This window comes from Danio aesculapii, chromosome 21 (genome assembly GCF_903798145.1).
Source record: "Danio aesculapii chromosome 21, fDanAes4.1, whole genome shotgun sequence".
Classification (NCBI taxonomy): domain Eukaryota; kingdom Metazoa; phylum Chordata; class Actinopteri; order Cypriniformes; family Danionidae; genus Danio; species Danio aesculapii.
In genome coordinates, this window is record NC_079455.1 from 42,291,117 (window position 1) to 42,317,790 (window position 26,674).

General features: G+C 34.7%; 1 protein-coding gene across 1 annotated transcript in view; it reads left to right on the plus strand.

The window, feature by feature from the left end:
* Positions 1-26,674, plus strand: part of atp8b1 (ATPase phospholipid transporting 8B1) — a 90,030-nt gene that overhangs the window by 33,453 nt on the left and 29,903 nt on the right. The window contains 18 exon segments of the mRNA XM_056445824.1: positions 4,572-4,747; positions 8,681-8,778; positions 14,680-14,793; positions 16,765-16,819; positions 16,822-16,862; positions 16,944-17,005; positions 17,105-17,175; positions 18,289-18,361; positions 19,687-19,717; positions 19,719-19,791; positions 21,123-21,281; positions 22,700-22,788; positions 24,088-24,096; positions 24,098-24,227; positions 24,230-24,278; positions 26,403-26,523; positions 26,525-26,554; positions 26,556-26,674. The exon segment at positions 26,556-26,674 is cut by the window's right edge and continues 19 nt beyond it. Coding sequence (XP_056301799.1) covers positions 4,585-4,747; positions 8,681-8,778; positions 14,680-14,793; positions 16,765-16,819; positions 16,822-16,862; positions 16,944-17,005; positions 17,105-17,175; positions 18,289-18,361; positions 19,687-19,717; positions 19,719-19,791; positions 21,123-21,281; positions 22,700-22,788; positions 24,088-24,096; positions 24,098-24,227; positions 24,230-24,278; positions 26,403-26,523; positions 26,525-26,554; positions 26,556-26,674 — 1,487 coding nt within the window. The 5' untranslated portion in view covers positions 4,572-4,584.

The window sequence follows — 26,674 nt, forward strand, 5'->3', positions numbered from 1 at the left end:
GCAGAGAGTACAAAATCATGTGTCTTTGTACAGTTTTACAGCCAACTGTGTGCTAGTTTCAAGTGCCGAGCTTGTACACAAACTAATAACCACGCACACTGAATTAACTTTGACTGAGGCACCGGATGCGCCGCTCGAAGTCGCGACACGGCACACCAGAAACATGAAGTGTCCCGAATCGTCACGCCACGCATTTTTGAATTCTAAACATAGGTTTCTGCAGCGGTCCGCGGCGCCCAGCCGTCGACTTGAGTGTAACCTGATAGAAACCGATGTTTAGAATTGTAAAACGCATGCTAGTTAAGATCACAGGGAGCTTCTAGGATCACGAGAAATGCAAACGGCTGAAGTATAAGGTAGACTCAATGAGAAGTACACATGTTTGCAAACCTACCGAAAGATACAACCAATAATTCCGATTAGAGCGATAATGTGGAGAATATTGATCTTGTGTTGAGCCCAATGAGCCTTGCATCTAAAAATAGAGCTAGGGTGTTCCTTTAGTGATATCGCTTCGACTCACACGCTGAAAATGGCGGACGTGAATCAACAAACTGAGGATATGATGACGCGCCTGTCAATCAATATTGGTGGGCGGGGGGACCGCTCTCCTACGTAAAGTTGCGGTTGATTTGAAAACAGCTCCAATTGCTCCACCGTTTTTTATGTTGTTAAATTGAAAAAAAAAAGCACCGGGTGTGCTTATATCACCCCAATATGACGGTCTATACACCATACATGCACATATGTCTGTCCAAACGGCTTGAAAAGTAGATGTTTAACCATAGGTGCCCTTTAAATAAAAGAAGGGGCGTTTTGAAAATTGTATATTCAAATAAATTAAGAAAATAAGCTTAAATTTCCCCTTTTTCTACTTTAAATCTCGACTCTAATCTCAACCAATTATGCAGATAATAATTGTCAACACATCTTAATAATTGAGCTCTTTTAAAGTATTGATTACTTCTGTTTACATTATTCTTGCATTACCAAGGCAACAGCGCATTTTATTATAATTTCTTTATGATTCCAGAGAGCTCCGTTTCACTTAGTGCCATCATAGTGAATGAGACTTAAGCAAAGAGAGTGTTTAGCTCTTCTCTCTTAATTCAGCAGGTACAGTCAGTTGATAAGAAAACTGTTCTTAGCAGACAGAGGAACAGAGCAAATAGCAGGAGCAATCGAGTGGGGAAGAACACCCCGAAGGATTAGGACTGAAGTAACAGACCTGCTGTATGTCCGCGTCTGTATGGGACGCTTCCAGGTCTGGACACAGACTTTGATCCGTCTGTTAGTGACCACTGATCTAGGCTATATTTGCAGCAGCAACAAACAAAAAATGTTCGATATGTTCTTGTGTCTGTCTGAATTTACATCAAGTGCCTGTTGAAACACTGACAGCAATGCGCTGTGATTTGGCCTCACCTCCGCATTTGCTCTTTATCTCCTTTACTTGCCATGCTGAAACACACAGACAGTGTTGCCAACTATTTCCAATGAAAAGTAGCTAAAGCCAGCCCGAAAAACTAGTCTTTTTTGCACAAATTTGTAGTTGAAATAGTTTATTTTACTCATTTATATGTACTGTACATTAATACATTTACTCGTTTCATTTGACAACTAATTACAAAGAAATTGGCAATTAACATTGAATTAAACAGGAATTATTTAATGCAGAGAATAATGTTTTAATAACAACATAAAGAACTTTATGTTTTTAAGCGTAGAATGTAATGCAATGTGTACAATTCCACGCATTGTGTGTGTGTGTGTGTGTGTGTGTGTGTGTGTGTGTGTGTGTGTGTGTGTGTGTGTGTGTGTGTGTGTGTGTGTGTGTGTGTCATATTGATGCATGCATTGGTGTGGTTTGCAGAGTTTTCTTCCTGCTGGTGTTGAGTGATGAACAGAGATGATGTGGCGATAGCTGTAAAGCCAGATGAGCAGTGGAGGTGGAGTCAGGTCAAACGTCATATGTTTATATTGCAGAGGATGAATCTTTAAAAATGATCTTTAAAAGCAGCAGTACGCCTTGCCCTTTACTATATCTCTGTGCCTAACCTTGACTATTTTTTCAACTATCTTTGTTTTTTTATTTCATACCTTTGTCATAGTACATCAAAAACAAAGTAAAATATTTAGTTATCACTCGTACTTGTAAAAAAAGTTGTTTATCTGAATTTTTTTATTAAATAATTATTTAAGGATGACAATATGTGTGTATATATATATATATATATATATATATATATATGTATGTATGTATGTATGTATGTATGTAAATATGTACTGTACACTACCTTACAAAAGTCTTGTCATTAATCTCAGTTGTAAGAGCAACACATAATAACTTGACTTCTAGTTGCTCATTTGGAAAAGTGGCAGAAGGTGGATTTTTCAGATGAATCATCTGTTGAACTGCATCTCAATCATCACAAATACTGCAGAAAACATATTGGAACCTGCATGGACCCAAGATTCTCACAGAAATCAGTCAAGTTTGGTGAAGGGAAAATCATGGTTTGGGGTTACATTCAGTATGGGGGTGTGCAGGATATCTGCAGAGTGGATGGCAACACCAACAGCCTGAGGTATCAAGACATTTGTGCTGCCCATTCTTCAGGGCTGGATTAACCAATGGGCATAATGGGCACTGTGGCCTGTGCGCACCTGGGTACCCTGCGAGGGGAGGGGGGGAGGGGTGGGGGGGGAATGCAGATTTTGAAGTGTCTATTTAAGCTAAGTGCAAATAGCGCACCTCATTGGAATAAGCTAGTTGAGGGATTCACGCCCATCACCGTTTGATTGACAGAGACAACATAACTAGAGAGAGTGACAAACAGCAGTGTCAGTGGCGTAGCTTATAAAGCGCATGGCACCATGTTTTGACGCGATCGATCATGAACGCGGTTCGAATCCAGCATCTGATGAACACGTTCTGCTTTTTTTCCCCCACTACATATCAGATTTTGCCTACTCTTCATCACGAGGAAGACAAGTAGGAATCATTAATAAATGTGTGTATTATGGAGGACTCAGATTCATAGATCTGGATTGGAGAGGTTGTTATATCCAAATCATATGCATTATAAGTGTGTAGAAGTTATGCATTAAAAATACCCTTAAATATCAATTTTTAGTAATGCTTCAGTGAACTGGAACAAGTATATTAAATTCATAATTTTCACTAGTTGTATTAGTATTTTTTTATCAAAGTGTGCTTTAAATGCTTTAAAAATAAGTTAAATCATTGTAGACTAGAAATATATGTACTGTATGTCATTTATTTAAAAAATAAGGCAGTAAAAATAATTTATTAATCTTATTTTTTAATTCAGCAATGTGGTGCGGCCAGGTAGGGGCCTACAATACATTGTGCCCAGGGGCCTCTGAATTCTAAATCCGGGCCTGTGCCCATTACATTACAAACCATAGGAGAGAACGAATTCTTCAGCACGATAGCGCTCCCTCTCATACTTCAGTCTCCACATCAAAGCTCCTGAAAGCAAAGAAGGTCAATGTGCTCCAAAATTGGCCACCCCAATCACCAGACATGAACATTATTGAGCATGTCTGGGGTAAGATGGAGGAGGAGGCATTGAAGATGAATCCAGAGAATCTTGGTGAACTCTGGGAGTCCTGCATGAACGCTTTCTTTGCCATTCCAGATGACTTTATTAATCAGTGATTTGAGTCATTGCAGAGATGTATGGATGCAGTCCTCCAAGCTCATGATGGAGTCAGACACAATATTCATTCTGTTTCCACTGCAGCATGACCACATATTCTAAACTGGACATTATTTCTGTTCAGTGACGAGACTTTTGTCTAAGCAAAGTCAGACCTCACTGTCCTAATGAAATCATTCAAAATCAAGGCATGATCATGTTTTATTGTGCTCAAATAAGCGTAATCTAGAGGCCTTTGCCTTTCATATGAGCCACTTCTGACACCAAATGATCAACTAGAAGTCAAGTTATTATTTGTTGTTCCTAAACGTTGGATAGGCAACAAGACTTTTGTCAGGTATTGTATGTGTATATATGTATATGTATGTATGTAATGTAGTTTCAGTGTTACTGTGTGTAGTGGAAAATGTGAGTGTGTTTTTCTGCATGGCGTTAGCAAACCAAATCATTGTTTTGACATGTTGCTTGACAACACGCAAATCTGCCAATTATTTGGTCTCTTTGTTGTTTATGTACATGCTTAAAACCTGAAAGTCAGCATGAAACTGAAGTTATGATCTTGTTCTTTGCTATTGAGTTTTTTTTACAACATATAAGTGAAGTTCATAGAGAAATGATTGGATGGTTATGGTTGCTATTGGTGGATTGGAAAACCCATTAGAGAACAGATGTGCATGGGTAAATCATTAATAATTAGTACTGTAATACTGCAAATAAGTATTGTAAATGTGTTGAAAAAATCTAGCCCTTGGGAAATAATTGGGAAAACAAAAGACTAATATTGATTCTTCCACTCTAAGCTAAGGAAGTCAGCTTTCAAAATAAATGTAATAAATGTCAATGAAATAATATCCATTTTGATGTAATATCTGTGTCTCTGTGCAGTGGGTGTCTCAGGATGAACTCTCGATCGAGAGCCGACTCCCAGGGTTCCCTGGACGAGCCGGATGATGAGGTTATGCCATACAGTGATGATGAGACGGACGCCGAGTTAGAAGATGAACTGGATCAAAGTGTAGACCAACTGCCAGAACCAGAAACCAGACCCGCGCCTGCCGTCGGTGAGATTGAAGGCCTTTTGCACAAAACCAGTTCAACAAACTCTGGGTTTCAGTTAACAAAACCAAACATTGCAAACCTGGTTAGGAGTAGGCATGAGTAGATTCTGACGGTATATGATAACCTTGCATAAATATATCATGGTTTTACTGTATCACTGTGACTACTGCACTAAAATAAACTCTTTTTAAATGTCTGGGTTACAAAATTGACACTATAATTTATTTTAGGAAACATATAAAATATTTTGGAGCCGTAAACATGTCAGGCTAAATGATTGAAATAAATCATCGACTTCTGCTGTCTTCATTAGTTTCAAAATCACAGATTTCCTTACAACTTGACAATGTGTCTTTGGAGATCTGTCTTTTCTTTGGATATAATGTAAGCCACTGCACTGTTCCGGTCAAGGCTTGGATGTCGGCTTTTAAGTGATTTTGTTTTTCAGATGTTTGCTGAATCATGAGCTGATCAGTAGCTTTTGATGTGAAGTGACCTTTTCTACTGCCCTAAAAACTAAATAAAATAGTTGTAAAAAACAAAACACATTAAAAAACCCTTACATATACCTGTGGAATAGTATAGCACAAAATATTAGCAGCTGTAAAACCTTGGCTTTTTCAAACCGTGGTAAATCTTGAAAGCGGATACTGTCCCATTCCTAGTTAAGTGGTTTCAAAATGATTCTTACATACTTTCTCTTTTAAATGTAAATTTAATTGACAATTTAAACGTTTTGAAGATGTAGTCTTCAGATATAATAAAAGTATAAATAAATATATGTATTTTTTTATATAAATAAATGATCAACAAAAAACACTAAGCATTTTTTAATGTAAAAACCTTTCATTTATTTCGAAGAAGAAAGATTAAATGAATTGCTTTTATTGCATCAGATTGGTCCAGGTGGCACGGTGGCTCAATGGTTTGCACTCATAGCACTAAGGTTGCTGGTTTGAGTCCTGGCTGGGCCAGTTGGCATTTCTGTGTGGAGTTTGCCTGTTCTCCACTTGTTGCCGTGGGTCCAAACACATGCGCTATAGGTGAATTGAATGAACTAATTTGGGCATAATATATGAGTGTGTAAATGTGAGAGGATATGGGTGTTTCCCAGTACTGGGTTGCAGCTGGAAGGGCATCCACTGCGTAAAACATATGCTGGAATAGTTGGCGGCTCATTCCGCTGTGGCGACCGCCTGATAAATAAGAGACTAAGCCAAAGAAAAATGAATGGACGATTGACTGGTCCAGTTTGGATATGCCATCTTGAACTCGGAATAAATGAATACTTTTTCACATTTCCAGGTTTCTCAGTAGCGGAAGTTGTCATAGTTGGTAAACTTAGAGCTCAGTGAATGGGAGAGAACAACAAATTATTCTTTTACAATCCGATTTGCTGAAATAATAAAAGAAAAACTCTCTGATAGTGTATCAAGACTTACAGAAAAAAATAGTGTGAGACTGATAACGGCAGCCAGAAGAGTGAACAACGTCAAATTTTTCCTGTTACTGCATTCGAAACACCTTGATATTATACTTGCATAAATGCATTTCTAGAGTTTACGCTTAGCTGATGCTTGATAAGGTAAATGCATGTTTGGCGTGACATCATCATGGACCTCCGATGACTGCGCGCACCTCATGAAACGGACGAGGCTTTTATACTTGACGTGTTTGCAGTTGTGATATTCTTTAAAATGACAGGAGACGGTCAAAAGTAAGGCAAGGCAAGTTTATTTATATAGCACATTTCATACACAGTGGCAATTCAAAGTGCTTTACATAAACAGGAATAAAAGAAACAAGTATAAGAGAAACAAAAACAAATAATAATAAAAATGGTTAAAAAAATAAAATAAATAAGCATAAAAACAGATAAAATGTGTTATAAAAGAATTAAAAAGAAGAGAAAAACATATTAGTTCGATCTGTCGGACGTAGCACAGTGCTCATTCAGTAAAGGCACAGCTAAACAGATGTGTTTTCAGTCTTGATTTGAATGTGCCTAATGTTGGAGCACATCTGATCATTTCTGTAAGCTGATTCCAGCAGTGAGGGGCGTAGCTGAAAGCCGATTGACCCTGCTTTGACTGAACTCTTGGGATTTCTAGTTTATTTGATCCTAAAGATCTGAGTGATCTGTTAGGTTTGTATTCAGTGAGCATATCTATAATCCTTATATACTCAGGTACACAATCCACAATCCAAAAGTAAGCAACTGTAAAATCAGACAGATAAACAGAGAAGTATAAAGTTTCCGTGTCATATCATGAATGTCATTGAAGATTTTTAAAATAATTTGTAAAAAATACAAAAAAATAATTAGTTTACTGATTATAAAGATTTTTCAAGGATTTTCCAAGATTTTTTAAATCAAAATTTGATGCATCACTTGCTTTTGTTCATATCTCAGACAGTTCTACCTATTAAAGTTTATTAAAATATTAATGACAACAGAACATGGGTTGCTCTACAATTATATTGTTTATTATGGCAAGAATAAAAGCCAAAAAAAGTACACTTACTAAAAATACTGATGTTTTTTTATTTTTTTAAGATTTAGCCCACTCCACAATTCACACACTACTGTTCGGCTAGTTTCTGTCCTCTTCTTATGCTAAAAAGGCAATAACGGTCCAACATTCCTGATCATTATCACCAATAAAGCCTAGAAAAACAGGGCATCAGTATATTGTAAAGCGATAGCTTCAAATATTCCTGTTATCAAAGAAAAAAATGTTCCTTAATTATAATTTTGCTACTATAAAATTGTCCTAAATTCAAAGTTGTAATATATACATCAGTATTAAACCTATAAATGGTGGAAAAAACATATTTCTGTAATTGTGTACCTGAGTCTCCACTTTTGCCATGGCCTTTTTTGGCTTTAACGAACTCATCCCTCAAGTTTTTCCAAACATTTTAACAAAAACTTTCCTATTTTTCTATGGCAAATCTGGGCAAGAATTATTGTCCATCTGATTATCTCTATGATCATGTGTCATAAATATGTCTATACAGTCGTACCTGTTTCATACAAAATCTCTTCAAAGTGATTCATATTGAACTCCAATAAAACCCGGTGCCACGTGAACTGTTCGCTCGAGTCTCAAAAAAATTCATGCACTCCGCCAGCCGAAATCATGTCACGCGAACATCTGCAAACACAGCGATGATGTCACATTCGCCGCGCCCACTAGCGGATGCGTCGAGTATAAACCAGCCTTGAGGCTCCCTCCGGGGAGCTCAGGTAGGTCTCGACAACGACAATGGCATTACCAACACAATTGTTTAAAAGCGACGATGGCTAAGGTAAGGAAAGCAGAACATTTATGTGCGTTTGGATTCATCTGATTGGTTGGTCATGCGATTGTTGATATGAGATCAGCCGTGGTTGATAACAAGCGCATGATCCTCTTGAAATTTGTTTATATAAATGTTCACAAACATACATACGTCTTCAAGATGAGTTTAAGATGCTGATCAGACCATTAAATGCACCATAACGCTCTTTTGAAAAGGATCCATCCTGCACCTAGTCATTTAGTGTAAGTTGTCATGGCGACAAAACCTGATCAAACCCAACCCACTTATATTAGCCTAAAAAACCTCAAGCTGCATCCAAAATGGCATACTACTTTGAGTTTACTGCTCGACCGTTCTATATAGTATGAATGTCAGTAGTATGAATGGAACTCGGACATACTACATCTGCCATTTTGTCATGATCACGTGACCTACCGTCAGTTGCGTCGCTTGACTCCCATTCATGAATTCCCCTTTGGTGCATCATAGGATAGCGTAACGTGCATCGAATGTACACTTCAGAATCTCCCCGGAAGTAGTCAGTCATCTGGGCACTTCTCACATACTGATTTTCAGTATTTTAAATAGTAAAACTATTTGCATCTAATGATTTTTGTTTCCTTGTTCAGAGGCCGGTTGGAGCGTCCGAGCAAATGACAGGGAATATTGCAAACGGCCAGAGTTTCAGAAGAAGGTCTTTCTGTGCATCAAGAAAAGCAGATACTCTGTAAGTGAATCCATCATTGTTTACAGTGAAACTCCAATCACCCATATTGCTCGCTAATTGTTTTACTCATGTTACCAAAGCTGCTTTACTGGAAAGTATTATACAGTAATGACAGTAAAACAGTGAAATGCTGTCACCATTTAAAGTAACTACTTTGTTTTTAAATATGTTGTAGAATATAATGTATTCATGTGATTCAGTGCCGAATTTTCAACATCCAGAGTGTCGCATGATCCTTCAGAAATCTCTGATCTCTAATGTCAATCTTGAAAATAGTTCGGGTGCATCATACTTTGTGAAATAGTAGAAAACTAAATATCACAATGTTAGATTTGTCCATTACACTAAAAAAAATGAGTTGAGACAATTCTTAAGATTTAAGGACAACTTAATTGTTTTATGTTCCACTTAAAATTGTAAAAACAATCAACTTAACGTAATCAATTTGTGTGTGGATAGCGTGAAGGAATTGTGTTATACCCAGCTTTTTTTTGCAGTGTATCATGCAGCTCCACTCCAGGAATCTCAGGCAAAAGCGTCAGATAATGATTTGCAACATTAAATGTCCCACATGCTGGATTTTTCCACAGTTTACACTATAAACAGTGATCAGAGTGGGCAGATGTTTTTATCTTATCCCTTTGTAGGCCACTCAGTGAAATTAAAGTCAATAAGGTTTCCATGTATGTTTCTTTGCCCGTTATATGGTTAAGTCTTGAATGTGAAACCATACTTTAATTATTTAATTATATTGGAAATGTCTAGTTTTACTTCTGCTTTCTGGATTTCTTATTTGACCACATTTGTAAATGGAAATTATAGCCACAAAATTTGAGTTCAGACCTTCAAACTGTTCTGACACAGTGTGTTGTATACTTTTTATTTTATCAACCACAATCAAAACTATGAAAAAAGTCATACCAACAAAGTGTTTGACCTATATCCATGGAGTCTAAGACGTTTAGACATACACTGTAAAAAGATATGGCTTTTTGGTCCCTTTATTAATCTGGGGTCGCCACAGCGGAATGAACCGCCAACTTATCCAGCATATGTTTTATGTAGCAGATGCCCTTCCATCACTGGGAAATGTCCATACACACTCATTCATACACTACGAACAATTTAGCCTACCCAATTCAACTATACCACATGTCCTTGGACTTGTCGGGGAAACCGGAGCACCCGGAGGAAACCCACGCGAACATGGGGAGAACATGCAAACTCCACTCAGAAACGCCAACTGACCCAACCGAGGCTCGAACCAGCGACCTTCTTGCTGTGAGGCGAATGTGCTATCCATGTGCTATCCACATTTTTAATTCTAGTTATCCAATGTTTAACCTAATATTTTTGTCAGTTTGACTGATATAAGTTAAGTTGAATAGAAAAGTTTATTTCATTCGACTAAAAATTTTAAGACAGCAATACATTTTTTCAGTTTACATTCATCTCTCAAGCAACATATCAATACCTTGGCAAGTAGCTCATGACATGCTAACAATGATTTAATCATGCTAGCAGTGTGTTAACTTTCTCAAGCCAATGAGCCTTACTGTCTTTGTTCCCTCTTCCACAAGTTCTACAGTCATTGCGTGAGTTGGTTGAATGAGTATGTTGATAATTTGTTGAAAGGATGATTCATTTTTAGTTTTCAGTAAAGGATCTCAGTGTTGTTAATGCCAAACAGCATCTGTCATCTGTTTTTCTTTGTCAAATGTTTAATTTGTAGTTTAAAATCACCTTTGAATACACGTTAAGAACAACAACAAGTGACTTAGTTTAGATGGTATTTCTGCTCAGTCATTATACACTCATTTTTATATGTAAACAAAAGGAACGTTTTGTTGAGAGTGTCAGTTTTTTTACTTAATTTTTGCATATATAAGCAGTTCTGCTTGATTTAAAAAAAAATGTTATTCAATAGCCCCTTTCACACAGTAATACTGGTAAATTGCAGTAAAATTGGTGAAACAACTTCACTGGAAAATAAAAAACATGCGGATCACACACAGTGGAATTTCGCAAATTTCTTGCAATGTTACAGCTTCTCATTCCAAAAAATTCAGCCCAGGCTCATTGGAGATACATACTGTGCGTTCACATTGAAAGCGCCGAGAGTGTTAAAGTAGTGGGAAGTCATACATTTGGTGTGGCTTTGCTCCACTTACCATATTGGATAAGTGGAGCAAAGCCACATCACACGCAACAACTTGATCTTTCATAGTTAAATGAATTTGATAAAAAGCGCGTAACATTTTCATGCTAGAAAGCATGTTTTTATGAGGGAATGTAACTTGATTTGCTGAAATGCTGCAATGGGCCCTCTAAATACAAGATCAGTGTAGCGAATTTTGACACTCTCGCCAGCGGAGCAGTAGAGTCATACACTAAAAAAAGTGTTGCATGCAAAACTGTTGCAAACAATTTATTTGTGTTGAATTTAAACAAACAAATTAAATGGAGCAATGTTCAACTTAATTTGTTAGTTTAAATTCAGCCCAAATAAATTGTTTACAACCACTTAACATAAAAAAATTGAGTGAATCCAAGGAATCATCTTTGAATATTTTTTTTCAGTGTACAGCGTTGTCGCTGGGGCAGCCAGAGCGAACTTTGGCGCTCTCGCTGCATTCAGTGTGAACGCACAGTTAGCCTACATTTTTGCAAAAGGTAAAATGCATTGCTTCAGATATGTTTCTTTGAATGTTTCACATGACAAATGTACTAGAGCAGTGGCTCTCTATTGGTTTGGCCCCGGGACCCAGATTTTTACATGATCATCAAGCCGCCACCCAAATTTTTAGAAACTATAATATAATTTTAGGAATTATAATTAATTTGTATTTATTTGTTAACATACACAAGTAGTGACAGATAAAGCATAAGACAATTAACAATACTTTATTGCTGTCATTTAACAAAATATATCAGATTATAGAAAAATTACAAAGTAAAAACAACAAATACTTTAAACAAGAGTAAGGAAAGGTTCAGTTACCATGAACTAAACTGAACTGTTAATAAAACATGAACACTGATCCTGTTGAACAGAACAAACCAGCAAATTACAGTAAAATGATTAAAATAATCATAATCGTTTTTATAATAATCAGCAGTTATTCGCTCTTCTGTTCTGCTAAAGGCCTTTTTCATGGACGGTCGAACGCACATCCGGTAGAGCGATAGTTGCGTATCCATACTTCCGGCCGGAGTCAGATATGCTATAGTTTCACTACCTCTTTGAAAACTTTGCCAACATTTACCATTTACAGCGGATGTTTATTGTCTTGTGGACAAACATCCTATCACTCCACACTCTAAACCTAATAAAGGATTGAAGTTTTTCCACAAAAATTGCATTTTTATTTACGAATGTGGGTGACGATCCATAGGTTAGCGTGGTTTAGGAAAGGCTGTTTATATTTATGAGAAATGTACCCTTATCATAGCGTATGCTCTTAGTTTTAAACCGTTTTCTGCTGGAGATACTGTTGTCCTAATAACAACAACAATAAAGGTAAATAAAAAAATCTGATACATACCTTAGGAACGGTATTACAGAAAATGTTGGCGGTTTTAAAACCTTGACTTTTCCAAACCGCAGTATACCTTAAAAACGGTTACCGTCCCCCTAGTTGAAGTACATTTTTGCGGTTTCACAAAAATGTAGGATGAGCCTGTGTTGGAAAAATATTACCAGAACAAATTGTATGGTGTTTCAAAAGGGCCTGTTCAAACATGATCTCTCCACCGCAGTTTACCTGCAATGTTCCAGAAAAGTCTGTATATGTGAAAGGAGCTGATGCCACCTATGATATTTATTAGTAATTCACAATTCTTAGTTTATTTTTCTCATAGTGATCAACACTGTAAAAAATATCCGTTAATTAAGAGTTTCCATTTTTTGTGGTTGACAAGTGTTTATTTACGGGTGTGAATTGCATTATGGGATGTTGATCTCTGCTCTGTCCACTTTTAATGTTAAAAACTCAACTCTACAGTTTAACAAAGTGACTTTTATTGACATTTTAGTAGTTATCAGTAATATATTGTATAAGAAATAATATAAAATAACATAAAATGCACTGGCAGTTTATTGCAAGGTTTTTATAGCATAATAATCAACACCCTCCCAGACAATTCAGCACTTTAAACTATTAAAAATGTTCATAAAAGACACTTTTTCCAACTTTTTAAGGTTAAAAGTTGTTTTAAGAAAGATTAAAATCCAATAATGCAATTCAAAAGCAGAAATAAACAAGGAAAAATAAAAACATGAATCACAAAATAAGGAAAACTGCTTTATTTACAGAAATTATTCAAGTGTATATGACATATTTTTTTCTTCTGTCATACTTCTGGTCAGTCAAACGCCTCCAGTAAACAAACTGAAAATAAAGTAACACGTCATGCATTATTTTCCATAATTAGTCATTATGCTGTAATCTGTTACACTGTATTAATCAACCCTTAAACCACTCTAATGCATTTAAGGTGAGGCCTTAATTATGGTTTAAATTAGTAGTTTTATGTCATTTTCTTATGTCATTTACTTGTTAATCTCCCCCACGTTGAATGGAGCTGCTGCTTATTTAAATTCTCTGGTATGACAATCATCTTCGGCTGGAAAAACGAGTTATTCTGTGTTGAATAACTGCAGGCTTGCAGATACAAGCAATAGACAGCAGCAAGGACTGGATTTGTCCTGAGGTTGAAATGTTACTCTGCGAGAGCATCCGCAGTCAGATTTAGAAATGCTGGGATTTACATGAATGGAAATCTTCTGGGTTTGGTAATGCAGGAATTTTGATTGAGAAAGAGAGTTGGAGGGATAGTTCACCCAAACATGAAAATTTACTCAACATTTACTTGCCCTTTTTTGTTGAGTTTATTTTTTCTGTCGAACACAAAAGAAGATATTTTAAAGAATGTTGGAAACATGTAACCAAGTTAACTTATTAGTTTTTACACATTTAAGTGGATTGAATATAAAACAGTTAAGTTGTCCCAAAACAAAACTCATTTCAGCTCATTTTGAATAAGTAGTTTGAATAAACAGCAAACATGTTTTTTGTGTATATATAATTATTCTCATTTTGTGATGTTTACCAGAGATAAAACAACACAATTTTTAAACATTAATTTCTCTTGTTTATGCTGCTATGACATTAGGTAATATTTCACCAATTTCATTTGCTAGATACTAGTTTGTTTTTTACCAAATCAGGAAAAATATCTGAATTATTATCCCTCCTGTTAAATTATAATTATTATTTGTTTTCCACAATTACTGTTTCAGAGAGAGATCATATTTTTCAATACATAATAGTTTCAACAACTCGTTTCTAATAACTGATTTCTTTATCTTTGCCATGATGACAGTAATAATATTTGACCAGATATTTTCAAGACACTTCTATACAGCTTAAAGTGACATTTAAAAGCTTAATCAGGCAAGTTAGGTTATATAGGAAAGTCATTATATAACATGGGTTTGTTCTGTAGAAAATTAAAAACAAATATTGCTTAAGGGGGCTAATAATATTCAGCTTAAAACTATTTAATAAAAATTAAAAACTGCTTTTATTCGAGTCTAAATTAAACTAGTAAGAAAAAAATATATCAGAATTACTGTGAAAATTTCATTAAATATCACTATATAAATATTGAACAAGAATAAATAATAACCAAACTAAAAGAAATAAAACTTTATTCAGAGGGAACAAATATATCATAAGAATATGAAAAAGGGTCCTTGCTCTGTTGGACAGGAAATATATATTTTTAAATAATAAAATTTCTAATAATCTTGCTCTTATCTGTACAGTTTGTTCTATAATGACCGTTTGAGATGTTAGATTGATGGATTTAAAATTGTGGATGTCTTTTTATTTGTAGGGAAATGCAATCAAGACCTACAAATACAACGTGTTAACCTTCCTGCCGCTGAATCTGTATGAGCAGTTCAAGAGAGCCGCAAACCTCTACTTCCTGGGTCTGCTGATCCTACAGGTCTGAACCAACAATCACTGAGACACTGATGCTTATGATAGTGGACGAACTATTACTGTACATTATATGTCAAATATAGCTCACTGAAAAATGTACAAGCTTAAACAAATTTGAATGATAGAATTAGAAAGAAAATAAAAATAAATAAATGTGTGTGTATATGTATATGTGTGTACATATATATATATATATATATATATTATATATATATATTTTTTTTAAATTTATATTATATATATATATATATTTATTTATATTTTTATATATATATATTTATATATATATATTTATTTTTTTATATTTATTTATATTTATATATATATTTATTTATTTATATTTATATATATATATATTTATATTTATATATATATTTATTTATATTTATTTATATTTATATTTATTTATATATTTATTTATATATTTAAAAATATATATTTTATTTTTATTTATTATTATTTAATATTTATTTATTTTGTAATTTTATATATAATTTTTGTTGATTATATAAATGAGCAATATTACATGAGTAGCACCGCTATATGGATGTTAATCAGCACTGGTATGAGGCGTGCGCTGACTCAACCACAGGCCGGGTGTCTCACCAGTGATACAGCCACATCGCACTGCTACGAGTGTGATATTGCGTTCATACAACAGTTCAACGGCATAATCGTGTGTATAAAAAGGAAAATCAAACACGGAGAGTCTCAAAAACTTTTTAGTATCAGGAACTACTTTCTTCCTCCATTCATTCACCTCTGCAGCTGACGTCAGAACAGCAAAACGTCACGATGATTGAATGATTCTCCAGCATAATATCTAAAGTGATGACAAAACAGGTGAGTTTGCTCACATTTTGGATTATAAGGCTGAACGGCATAAATATCATCAGTCTAAAGAGATTTCCCAGTATTTATCTGTTGCAATTAGAAGATTACAATAGTTAGCCACCAAAAAGTCAAAGCAAAGCAAACAACTAGCAGATTACTAAGGTATAAATACATCACTGCAACATACAAAGAAGAGAGATAGACTTAGAAAGTAATTTACCCTGTTAATAATGATTTGATCAGCTGTACGTTGAAATTACGCTGAATTTTTCTCCTCTAAGGACTTATTATGCTGTCTCTGTCACCATCTTGTGGCAGAACATCAACCCTCTTTGCTCTGCTCGATATGACAGGCTGATGGCCGCCGATGCGCTGAATCTCTAAAATTATGAATATTTAAAATAAGCACTATCTTTATAAATAAACTGCATAGTTGCAAACTAAACAACTACATTCTCGCTTGAAAAGCCTCAAAAGTACATTATGTTGTCCAACAGCTGCAATGTTTGTCAAACTGTAGAGCGTCCTCTGCTTGTCACTCTATGTGGGTGGAATAACACACAAGGGTGAAGAGGCTGTAAGAGTGCTATAATTGCAAAATCAGATTCAAGAACCAGACAGAACTGTTGTATAAATTATTATATTCACATAAATGTATTAATTTACAGTGTGCTGTTGCCTATCTGTTTTTAAATGTTTGAATAATAATCAATACAATACATTCAATGTTAAAACATGTTTGTTTTGTAATATATGGATCTACTGTATGAACTTTAGTCTATATATTTTAAAACTGACTATTAAATGACTGTTTCAGGCTATTACAAATTACATTAAGACAAAAAATGCATGTTTTAAAGTAAAAAAAGATCATGTTGCCATTTTATTGACCCATTAGTTTGTCACATGATTAATACAAACGTATTATAGTTAAACATACTATGTGTAGAAATATTAAATATATATATATATATATATATATATATATATATATATATATATATATATATATATACAAATATATATATATATACAAATATATGTATATACAAATAAAAAAATGAAGAGCGTTGATTTTCATGTTTGTTTTCATTTTATTTTGTGAATGATTTGAACATGCTGTGTGTGTTTGTGTGATCAGATTATTCCTCAAATCTCCACTCTACCGTGGTACACGACTCTGGTGCCGCTGGTGCTGGTTTGGGCATCACTGCTATTAAAGACCTGGTTGATGATCTGGTGAGTGGTGTGTGCACGTGTTTCTGGCGTAACCACACATGCTCCTGCTTTCTGTCAGCTGACACCTGTCTCTGTTTAAAGGCACGACACCGGATGGACAAAGAAATCAACAACAGAAAGTGTGACGTGCTGCTGAACGGCAGGTGAAAACTACACTGCAGCAGCTATAATGATGAAGATCATCGTTCATTCATTCATTCATTCATTCATTCATTCATTCATTCATTGTCTCACTCTGTCAGGTTTGTGGAGACCAGATGGATGAACCTGCAGGTTGGAGACGTGGTCAGACTACACAAAAATGACTTCATCCGGTATGAGGAGTAAAAACACACACAACTTTTGTTTGTTTGCCTTCTTTTTTTTCCCTTCCTTTCGTCCATCCTCCCCTTCATTAATTCACTCTTTCCCTCATTCCTTTATTCCTTCCTTTTCCCCTTCCTTCTTTCTTTTTCCCTTCCTTCCTTTCTTTTTTTATTCATACTTTTTTATTTCTTCCATCCTTTCTTTTTTCTCTCCTTCTGTCCTCCCTTTATTCATTCATTCAATGATTCATTTACTCTTTTCTTCTTTCCTTCCTCCTTTCCTTTATTTTTTCATTCCTTCCTTTTATCCTTCATTCCTTCCTTCCTTTTTCATTTCTTCATTTTTTCATTTCTTCCCTCAGTCCCTTCTTCTTTCCTTCTTTCCAATCTTCCTTTCTTATTTTCTACTTTCCACACATTCACAAACTTTCCTTCTTTCCTTTTTTCATTCCCTCCCATCTTTCCTTTCTTCCTTCCTTTTCTCCTTCCTCCCATACATTATTCATACATTGATTGATTGATTGATTCATTCATTCACTCTTTCCTTCCTTCCAGTTTTCCTTTCTTCCTTCCTTCTTTCTACCTTCCACCACACTAATTCACTTACTCTTTCCTCCTTCCTTCCTTCCTTCCTTCCTTCCTTCCTTCCTTCCTTCCTTCCTTCCTTCCTTCCTTCATGTTCATTCTTCATTTTTCGTACTTCCTTCCATTTTCCTTCCTTTCTTATTTCGTCCCTTCCATTCATTCATACTTTTATTTTTAATAATGTTTACTTATATATACTTATTATAAGTTTATTATATATACTGTATATATATATATATATATATATATATAGACTGTATATATATATATATATATATATATATATATAGATATATATATATATATATATATATAATATATTATATATATATATATTAATATATATATATATATATATATATACATATATACATATTTATACATTGATTGATTTTTTTTTATTTATTTTTTTATGTCATGTTTATGCTTGTTAGCTCTTTAATTGTAAAATTGTTAATGTGTCTTCATCCCTCCAGTCATTTTATTCATTCATTGTAAGGTTATTTCTCATGTGCGCCTGTGTTTTGACCTCATGTAGGCCGATATTATGTTGTTGTCCACTCAAACCCCAACAGTCTGTGTTATGTTGAAAACTGCGGAGCTTGACGGGTTGAGAAACACACACACATCAGTTCATTCACATTACTGCACATTTACACTCTCAGAAAACCCCCTTTATCTAGTAATCTGTTTACTAGCACTATGGCTTTATGAAAATTGCATTACATTTAAAATGTTTTGTTTTTTTTAAATGTAAATCATTAAAAATAAGTATTATCTATTATTATCTTTTTTTTTATGATAATTAAATATTAAATACAGTTTAAGATTTTTATTTTATGTATTATACATTGTAGTTCATCTATTTTTATTGTTATGAAAATATTTGTTATCAGCTTTGTTTCTAAATGTTATCAGTTTGTCATAAAATAATATAATGGATAATAATATTAAAAATAATAATAAATTGCAACAAACTCTGAACTCTTTAAATATTTGAGAGCTTGTTTACATGATGAGTTTTCACTTAAATGCTTCGTGGAGTCGAAAGGAGTTATTCTAGTCAAAATCATACATGCATTTCTGTTTTGTAACGTCAATCCAGAGTCATTAGTGTGTTTGAACATGATTCATAATAGAAATTGTGTAATGGATGCTCTTTGTTTGGTCTCCGTTCTGTTTGTTCAGTCCAAACAATCTTTATTTTGACTTTCACTTACATAGACTGTAGACTGAACTATTGATAATATTAAATTGCAATTATAAATAATAATAATAATAATAATAATAATAATTAATAACAACAACAACAACGATAATAATACTATACACACAGTAAAATTGATCATATATTTAAATAATTCTATGTTTATTTAAATCATATAATGCTGAATGTATTAGTGAAACAAGCATATCAATCAATATCCCAATTATATATAATATTATAAATGATATAAATGAATTTGCTGTTATGCCATGTTTATGCTGTTTTCTGCCATTTATAAAAACCTATTTCAATTATTAATTTATTAGAAATATATATTAGAAAATTAAAAATGTAATACAATAATATAATAATGTAATATAATAATATAAACATGCTTCTAAAATTATTTATGGATAAATCCATAAAACAATAACCAATAAAAATAATAAAAACGTAAAACAAAATGACTAAAACCTCATTAAAATTAAATTAACGGAAGATATTGACGAATTCAGACCATGAATTTGATACTTTAAATTGGTTTCACTATAGCAGTGATGACGAATAACAACATTTCACATACATATACTCATGATTCAGCTTCTGTGACTGAGCTTTATCTTGTTGTGCTTCGTAAAGTAGGATGCGAGTTTGTTTTGCTGTTTGCTTTGCTTTTATGAGTGTAGTTTTCTCATGTCTTGTTTGTTTTGTTGCGTTGTTTGTCCAGAGAGACGAATCTGAAGTTTAAAATGGGTCTGAAAAGTGACGGATGAGCGTCTTCAAGAGGAGCAGCAGCTGGTTCAATTAATGGTGTGTGTGTATATAAGAGACTGTTTACTATATTAATTCAGCGTTTCTTGCTCTAATTTAATTTCTTTATCTTTGGACATGATGACAGTAGATAATACTTCACTAATCACTCTATTTTAAGGTACAATTCTGCTATTACTCATTAACTATGACTATTAGCTCAGTAAACTCCTAATTACTGCTTGTAGTTTTGTTAATAGTTATTAAGGTTATCAAGCGATGTTTCGTATTTTCAATGAAAAATAAAGGAGGCAGGTTTGTTATAGGCTCTGTTTTGTTATAAATATGCCTACAGTGAAGAATACGCTCATATAAATATGTAGCTACACGACGCCTCAACATTTTAGTGTCATGTTTTATTTTTATTGTAGAAAGTGAAACAACCTTAGCCCGGGGGTTGTGAATGAGGTTATAATGTTAATTGTAATAATGTTATAATGTACATGATGATTTTATTCTATCATGCTTTTCTTGAATCCATTCTATCCTTTGCTTTGGTGTCATGGTTTGGGAATTCCTCTGTCAAGAATAAAAACTCACTAAATCAAATAGTTAAGTGGTCCAGTAAGCTGACTGGGGTGTCACTAGCTAATCTAGAGGCTGTGTACACCAGGCAGCTAAAGAGAATCACAAATTCAATTTTCAGTGACCCTACACTCAGAGTTTCAGCTCTTCCTTCTGGTCGCAGGTTTCTAGTATTAAGCCGTAGAACGAAACGATACAAAAATAGTTTCATACCAGCAGCCATTAGATATTTAAATAAGGCATAGACTAAAGCAGAGGTATTTCGGTGACCTGTATATTTTAGATCGTTTTAAATATTTATTTGGGGGAGGGGGGTGGTCGGACACTTGAAGTGATTATTCATTTATACTTATAAAGTTTAACTTTATGTTTATGTCCTAATGTTCAGTTGTTGTTGTTACTATGTGAGTTACTTTGTGTGGCACTGTTGTGAGATGAGGACTCTTGACTGCAAACCAAATCTACCTTCGGGTATAAATAAAGTAACCTAACCTATTGTTCATTTTGAAGATTTACCCGACGTGTCCTCAGGAGTTTGTTTTCCATATCAAACTTTATAAAAAATTAAAAAACGATTTGTTTTATGCGTTTTAAAGCTAAAATGTGTCAGAGTAAACTGGACTTAGACTTTCTATAGAAGAAAATAATAAAAGGAATACTATGAAAAGTTCCTTGCTTTATAAACAGCACTTGGGAAATATTTAATAAAGAATAAAAATTTCACAGGCTAATACTTTAGTCTTCAACTGTATATTTTTGTGATGTTTTTTTTGAGTTTTAGTAGGTCTGATTGTTCATATTGTGTGTGTGTGTGTGTGTGTCTGTCAGCGCTGGTGAAGTGTGAGGAGCCCAACAACCGTCTGGATAAGTTTGTCGGGACAATGATCTGGGAATCGCAGAGTTACCCTCTTGACCTCGACAACATGCTGCTGCGAGGATGCAAAGTCCGCAATACTGACATCTGTCACGGCCTGGTCATATTCGCAGGTCAGAACAAATACACATACACACACTTGTACAGATGTCTTTATGAGGACTTTTATAAATCTTATAAAATATCAAAAGGCTTAATTCTGTGTGATTTATGAGCTGTTTTCCTCATGGTGATAAAAAAAAAATGTCCCCACAAGGTCAACATTTACTGAAATTGCTATACATTTGTCCCCACAAGTTAGGAATACAAGCTATTTGAACACATACACGTTTGTTTTTGTGAATTGTGGGATATTTAGTTGGTTTCAATACATTTTTATACTGCACAAAGTGTATTTTTATCACCCTACCCTTTACAGAAACCCAAAAATGCATTTTTGCTATCTGAAAAGAAAACATTCTGTATGATTTACAAGCCTTTTGAGCAATCTGAACATGGACCATGTCCTCATAAGTCACCTACTCTTTCTAATACCTGTGTCATACCCATGTCATACAAATTTGTGTCAGGGTTGGGCAATGTCGACCAATTTGGTATCGTACGAATGTGAAACCTCGAGATGGACGATGGCATCGTCGTCATAGGCGTCGGTGAATTAATTATTCATGAATAATTAATTAATTAATAACAAATTAATTAATTCGTAGCCTACCGTTTCAACTACCTGACCCCCATGGTCCTTTGTTTTACCCATAACCAAATCATAAATAAATAAAGAGAAGCTACACACCAATTACCACCTGTCAATCACTTCTGCAGAAATCTGGCATGAATAGGCAGAGTGATCTGTGTTGTTATAATGGCGTCGACAAACTTGGTTGGTAAAAAAGACGCACAACCAACAGGAACCAGCCAACGGTATCTGAGGTTTTCACTAAAATTACTAAGTACAAGCGTGGAAGCGAGAGATTGAAGCAGTGTACTGATGCTGTGACACGTTACCTGATAGATTCAAAAGACAGAAGAGTCGTTAGATAGAGACCAGATTAATTAAGTATCACGTTTAACAACTATAGTGTGATGTGATCCAGTGGTACATTCTTGATAAACTGTCCAAGCTGGAGCTCAGACAAGCGCATGACTGTGTGTGCGTGTGTGTGGTCACGTGATGTGCGTTTTTAGCAAGTTGTACTCGTATAATGTGGAGGGAAATGCTAGATGAAACACCAGTGTGGATGTGGATTGTGTTTGTTCTAAAATGCTATTTTAAAACTAAGCTGTATTAGTGTAAACGCGGCCTGAGTGTGTATTTTTCGAGAGCGTATTTGCGAAAGTGGACCGGGAGGAGGATCACAATGCCGGCTCAGCATTGTGATGTCTATCGGCCATCAGCGATGGACGATGGCATCGTCTATTGACCCAACCCGAATTTGTGTACTGATATGATTCGCGCACTCACACACCAACAACTTCAGGCTTTAGTGTTGCGAGCATGTGTTTCTCAAAGCATCTGTAACGTTTGGCTTTTCAGGAAATGACACTAAAATCATGAGGAACGGAGGAAAGACCAGGTTCAAACGCACCAGAATAGACAAACGCATGAACTACATGGTTTACACGGTGAGTTAAACATGTGCATCAATTACTATTTTGAAGAACATAAAATTATTTACACCTCTCAAGCCATCCTCTGTTTTTATGACTTTTTTTCTTTCAGATGAACATAGTCGCAGTAGTTTTACATTTGATTCTGGCTCTTCCATGATGTATAATGCTGTTGGATAGTGAATTTTATTTTAAAATAAATAAATAAAATAAAAATTAAATTATTACAGTATTAAAATTATTACAGGTATTATAAAAAAATTATTACAGGTAAGATTAATGCCTACTGGTTAGTTTGTGGCAGGTAGCTCTGTAATAAGCGGGATAATGTACATCCAGCCGGTGGTTATTGCAGAATAAAGACCTTCAGTTTTATACAACAGCTGCTGATAACCAATCAGGGTTACGCCCTATTCACACGGGGCGTCATCGTCAACGCTTCCCATTTACTTTGAATGGGTGACGTCAGGCATTGCCGAACTGCATTGTGGATCCGTCTGCGCCGCTTCAGTGGTGTCGCTCGCTGCAGAAGTAGGGACTTTCTTAACTTTGAGCGCTGACAGGAACATCAGCTAATCAGATCACTGTATACAAAGCTCAGACAGTAACCGATTGCTGACTAATTTTATTGGTTGACGCTGCTATGACGATCGCGTCAGACCTAACTTCAGACACGCCCTCTGTCAATCGTTGACACTGAAGCCCGTGTGAATCGGGCATTATTCTGACCAGAGCTGAACATTATCTCAAACTTATTAAATGGCTGTCTGGAATACTTGATTCTGATTGGCAAGTCGGGACATTCCCAGATAACAACCACTGAATAACATAAGCTTATCTGGGAACTTCGAATCCCCTTGACTGTCAGTGAATACGTCCAATTCAATTCATGTTTATTTCTATAGCGCTTGACAATGTAGATTGTGTCAAAGCCGCTTAATATACGTTCACATCCATATACTTCCATCCACATTCATATGTATCTGCTTGTCTGTCGTGCTGCATTTTTTAACGGTTTTGGTGCTATCTGACAAATGCGCAGGTTAGTGTATACTCCGTCAGCTGTTTTCGTCTAATTAAAGAATTAATAAACTATTATGAGTCAGAATAATGTGCATGTTTGTGGCAAGTAGCCTTATAATAAGCAGCATAAAGTACATCCTGGTAGTTGTTTTCACAGAATAAAGCCCTTCAGTCTTATCAACACTGCTCTGCTTTGCGTCAGGCTGCCGATAAGCCTGTCAGGCTTTATTCTGAGATGACAACCTCCTGGATGTTATGTATCCCTTACTTATCCTCTTGTTCTCTCTGTAGATCTTTGTGTTTGCTGGTGTTGTTGTGTGCTGGTCTGGCCATCGGACACACATACTGGTATGAGAGCATCGGCTCCAAGGCCTGGTATTTGATTGACGGACTGGACTACTCTTCATCCTACAGAGGTTTCCTCAGTTTCTGGGCTACATCATTATCCTTAACACCATGGTGCCCATCTCGCTTTACGTCAGGTATAGTTATGGATGCTTCATTTATATATGATGCTTTGGAAATAGTTGTCAATCATTTGTTTTCATTTAGCTATTCAAAGGTGTGTTTCCCAAAACACCGTCAGTCAACTAAGATTGCAATTCCGTGTTTACAAACATGTTTCCAGGACCCATTGTTTTATCAGTAACAACAGAGATGCAGTTCACTAATACACTACCTGACAAAAGTCTTGTCATTGATCTCAGTTGTAAGGGCAACAGATAATAATTTATATCATTTATCATTTGGAAAAAGTGGTAGAAGGTCGATTTTTCAGATGAATCGTCTGTTGAACTGCATCCCAATCATCACAAATACTGCTGAATACCTACTGGAACCACCATGGACCCAAGATTCTCACAGATATCAGTCAAGTTTAGTGAAGGAAGCTTCATGGTTAGGGGTTACATTCAGTATGGGGGCATGTGAGAGATCTGCAGAGTGGATGGCAACATCACAGCCTGAGGTATCAAGACATTTGTGCTGCCCAATTACATTACAAACCACAGAGAGGGCGAATTCTTCAGCAGGATAGCGCTCCTTTCATACTTCAGCCTCCACATCAAAGCTCCTGAAAGCAAAGAAAGTCAAGGTGCCCCAGGATTGGCCAGCCCAGTCACCAGATTTGAACATGATTGAGCCATGTCTGGGGTAAGATGAAGGAGGAGGCATTGAAGATGAATCCAAAGAATCTTGATGAACTCTGGGAGTCCTGCAGAACGCTTTCTTTGCCATTCCAGATGACTTTATTAATCAGTGATTTGAGTCATTGCAGAGATGTATGGATGCAGTCCTCCAAGCTCATGATGGAGTCAGACACAATATTCATTCTGTTTCCTCTGCAGCATGATGATATATTCTATACTGGACATTATTTCTGGTTAGTCACGAGACTTTTGTCTAAGCAAAGTCAGAGCTTACTGTCCTAATGAAATCATTCAAAATCAAGGCATGATCATGTTTTATTGTGGTCAAATAAGCGTAATCTACAGGCCTTAACTTTCATATAAGACACTTCTGACACAAATGATCTAGAAGTCAAGTTATTATTTGGTGTTCCTAAAAGTTGGATTGGCGACTTTGTCAGGTATTGTACATATTTTAATAGAATGTTTATATTTTAAATGATATTAGAGAATGTTTTTATTTGGGAAATTATTTAAGGAAAATATTTATAAATTTGTCACTTCAGGAATTTTTAAACATTTATTATTAATTGAATTGAAAACTTAAATGAGCTTTTTTTATTGTTGTTATTATTTGTGCGGTTTTTCTACAATAAGCGATTAAGAATGTTATGATTGCAAATTCTATATTGAATATTTACCACAAGTGTTGCCATAAATAAAGCCAATGATGCTCATGTGGGATTAGAACAAACATAAGTAAATAAATAAATAAAACAAAACATTTACTAATGGAAATGTGTGTAAATATATATTTATTTAGCATTTTTAATATTAATTTCAGTAATATTATTAAGTAAAATGCTGATATTTATTTCACATATAAAAAACAAAATATACAGAACCAAATATTGACATATATAATTGTATTAGATAAAGATTATCTATATATAGATACACCATTAATATAAATCTAGATAAATATCATATAAAGTATGTAAACACAAGCTTTATTTTGGATGTGATTCATATTTTGGCAGCACAAATTATTATTATTATTATTAGTGTTGTTATTATTATTATTATTATTATTATTATTATTATTATTATTATTATTATCATTATTAGTTTTGTTATTATTTTTAATGTTATTTTATCATATTATTATTATTATTGTAATTATTATTGTAGTTGTTATTATTATTGTTGTTGTTGTTTTTATTATGTTATTATTGTTTATTATTGTATTATTAGTTTATTATTATTATTTATTATTATTATTATGATTATTATGATTATTATGATTATTATTTTATTGTTGTTGTTGTTGTTGTTGTTGTTGTTGTTAATATTTGTAATAATAACAGTTAAATAAATAGTATTAGACTTTAAAAATTCAACATCTCTCTATCTGTTCCTGCCACATAGAAGGTAATAGATCCAATGGTTGATCAGTTGTTGTTTGTTGTTGTGTGTCAGTGTGGAGGTGATCCGGCTGGGTCAGAGTAAGTTCATTAACTGGGATCTGCAAATGTACTACGCTGATAAAGACACTCCGGCCAAATCCAGAACCACCACCCTGAATGAGCAGCTGGGCCAGAGTCGAGTACATCTTCTCGGATAAAACCGGCAACGCTCACACAGAACATCATGGCCTTCAAGAAGTGCACCATTTCTGGACGAACTTACGGTGAGGCTTTGACTGACTGATAACCTTACATTTAGACCACAGATGAGAACAACATCATACC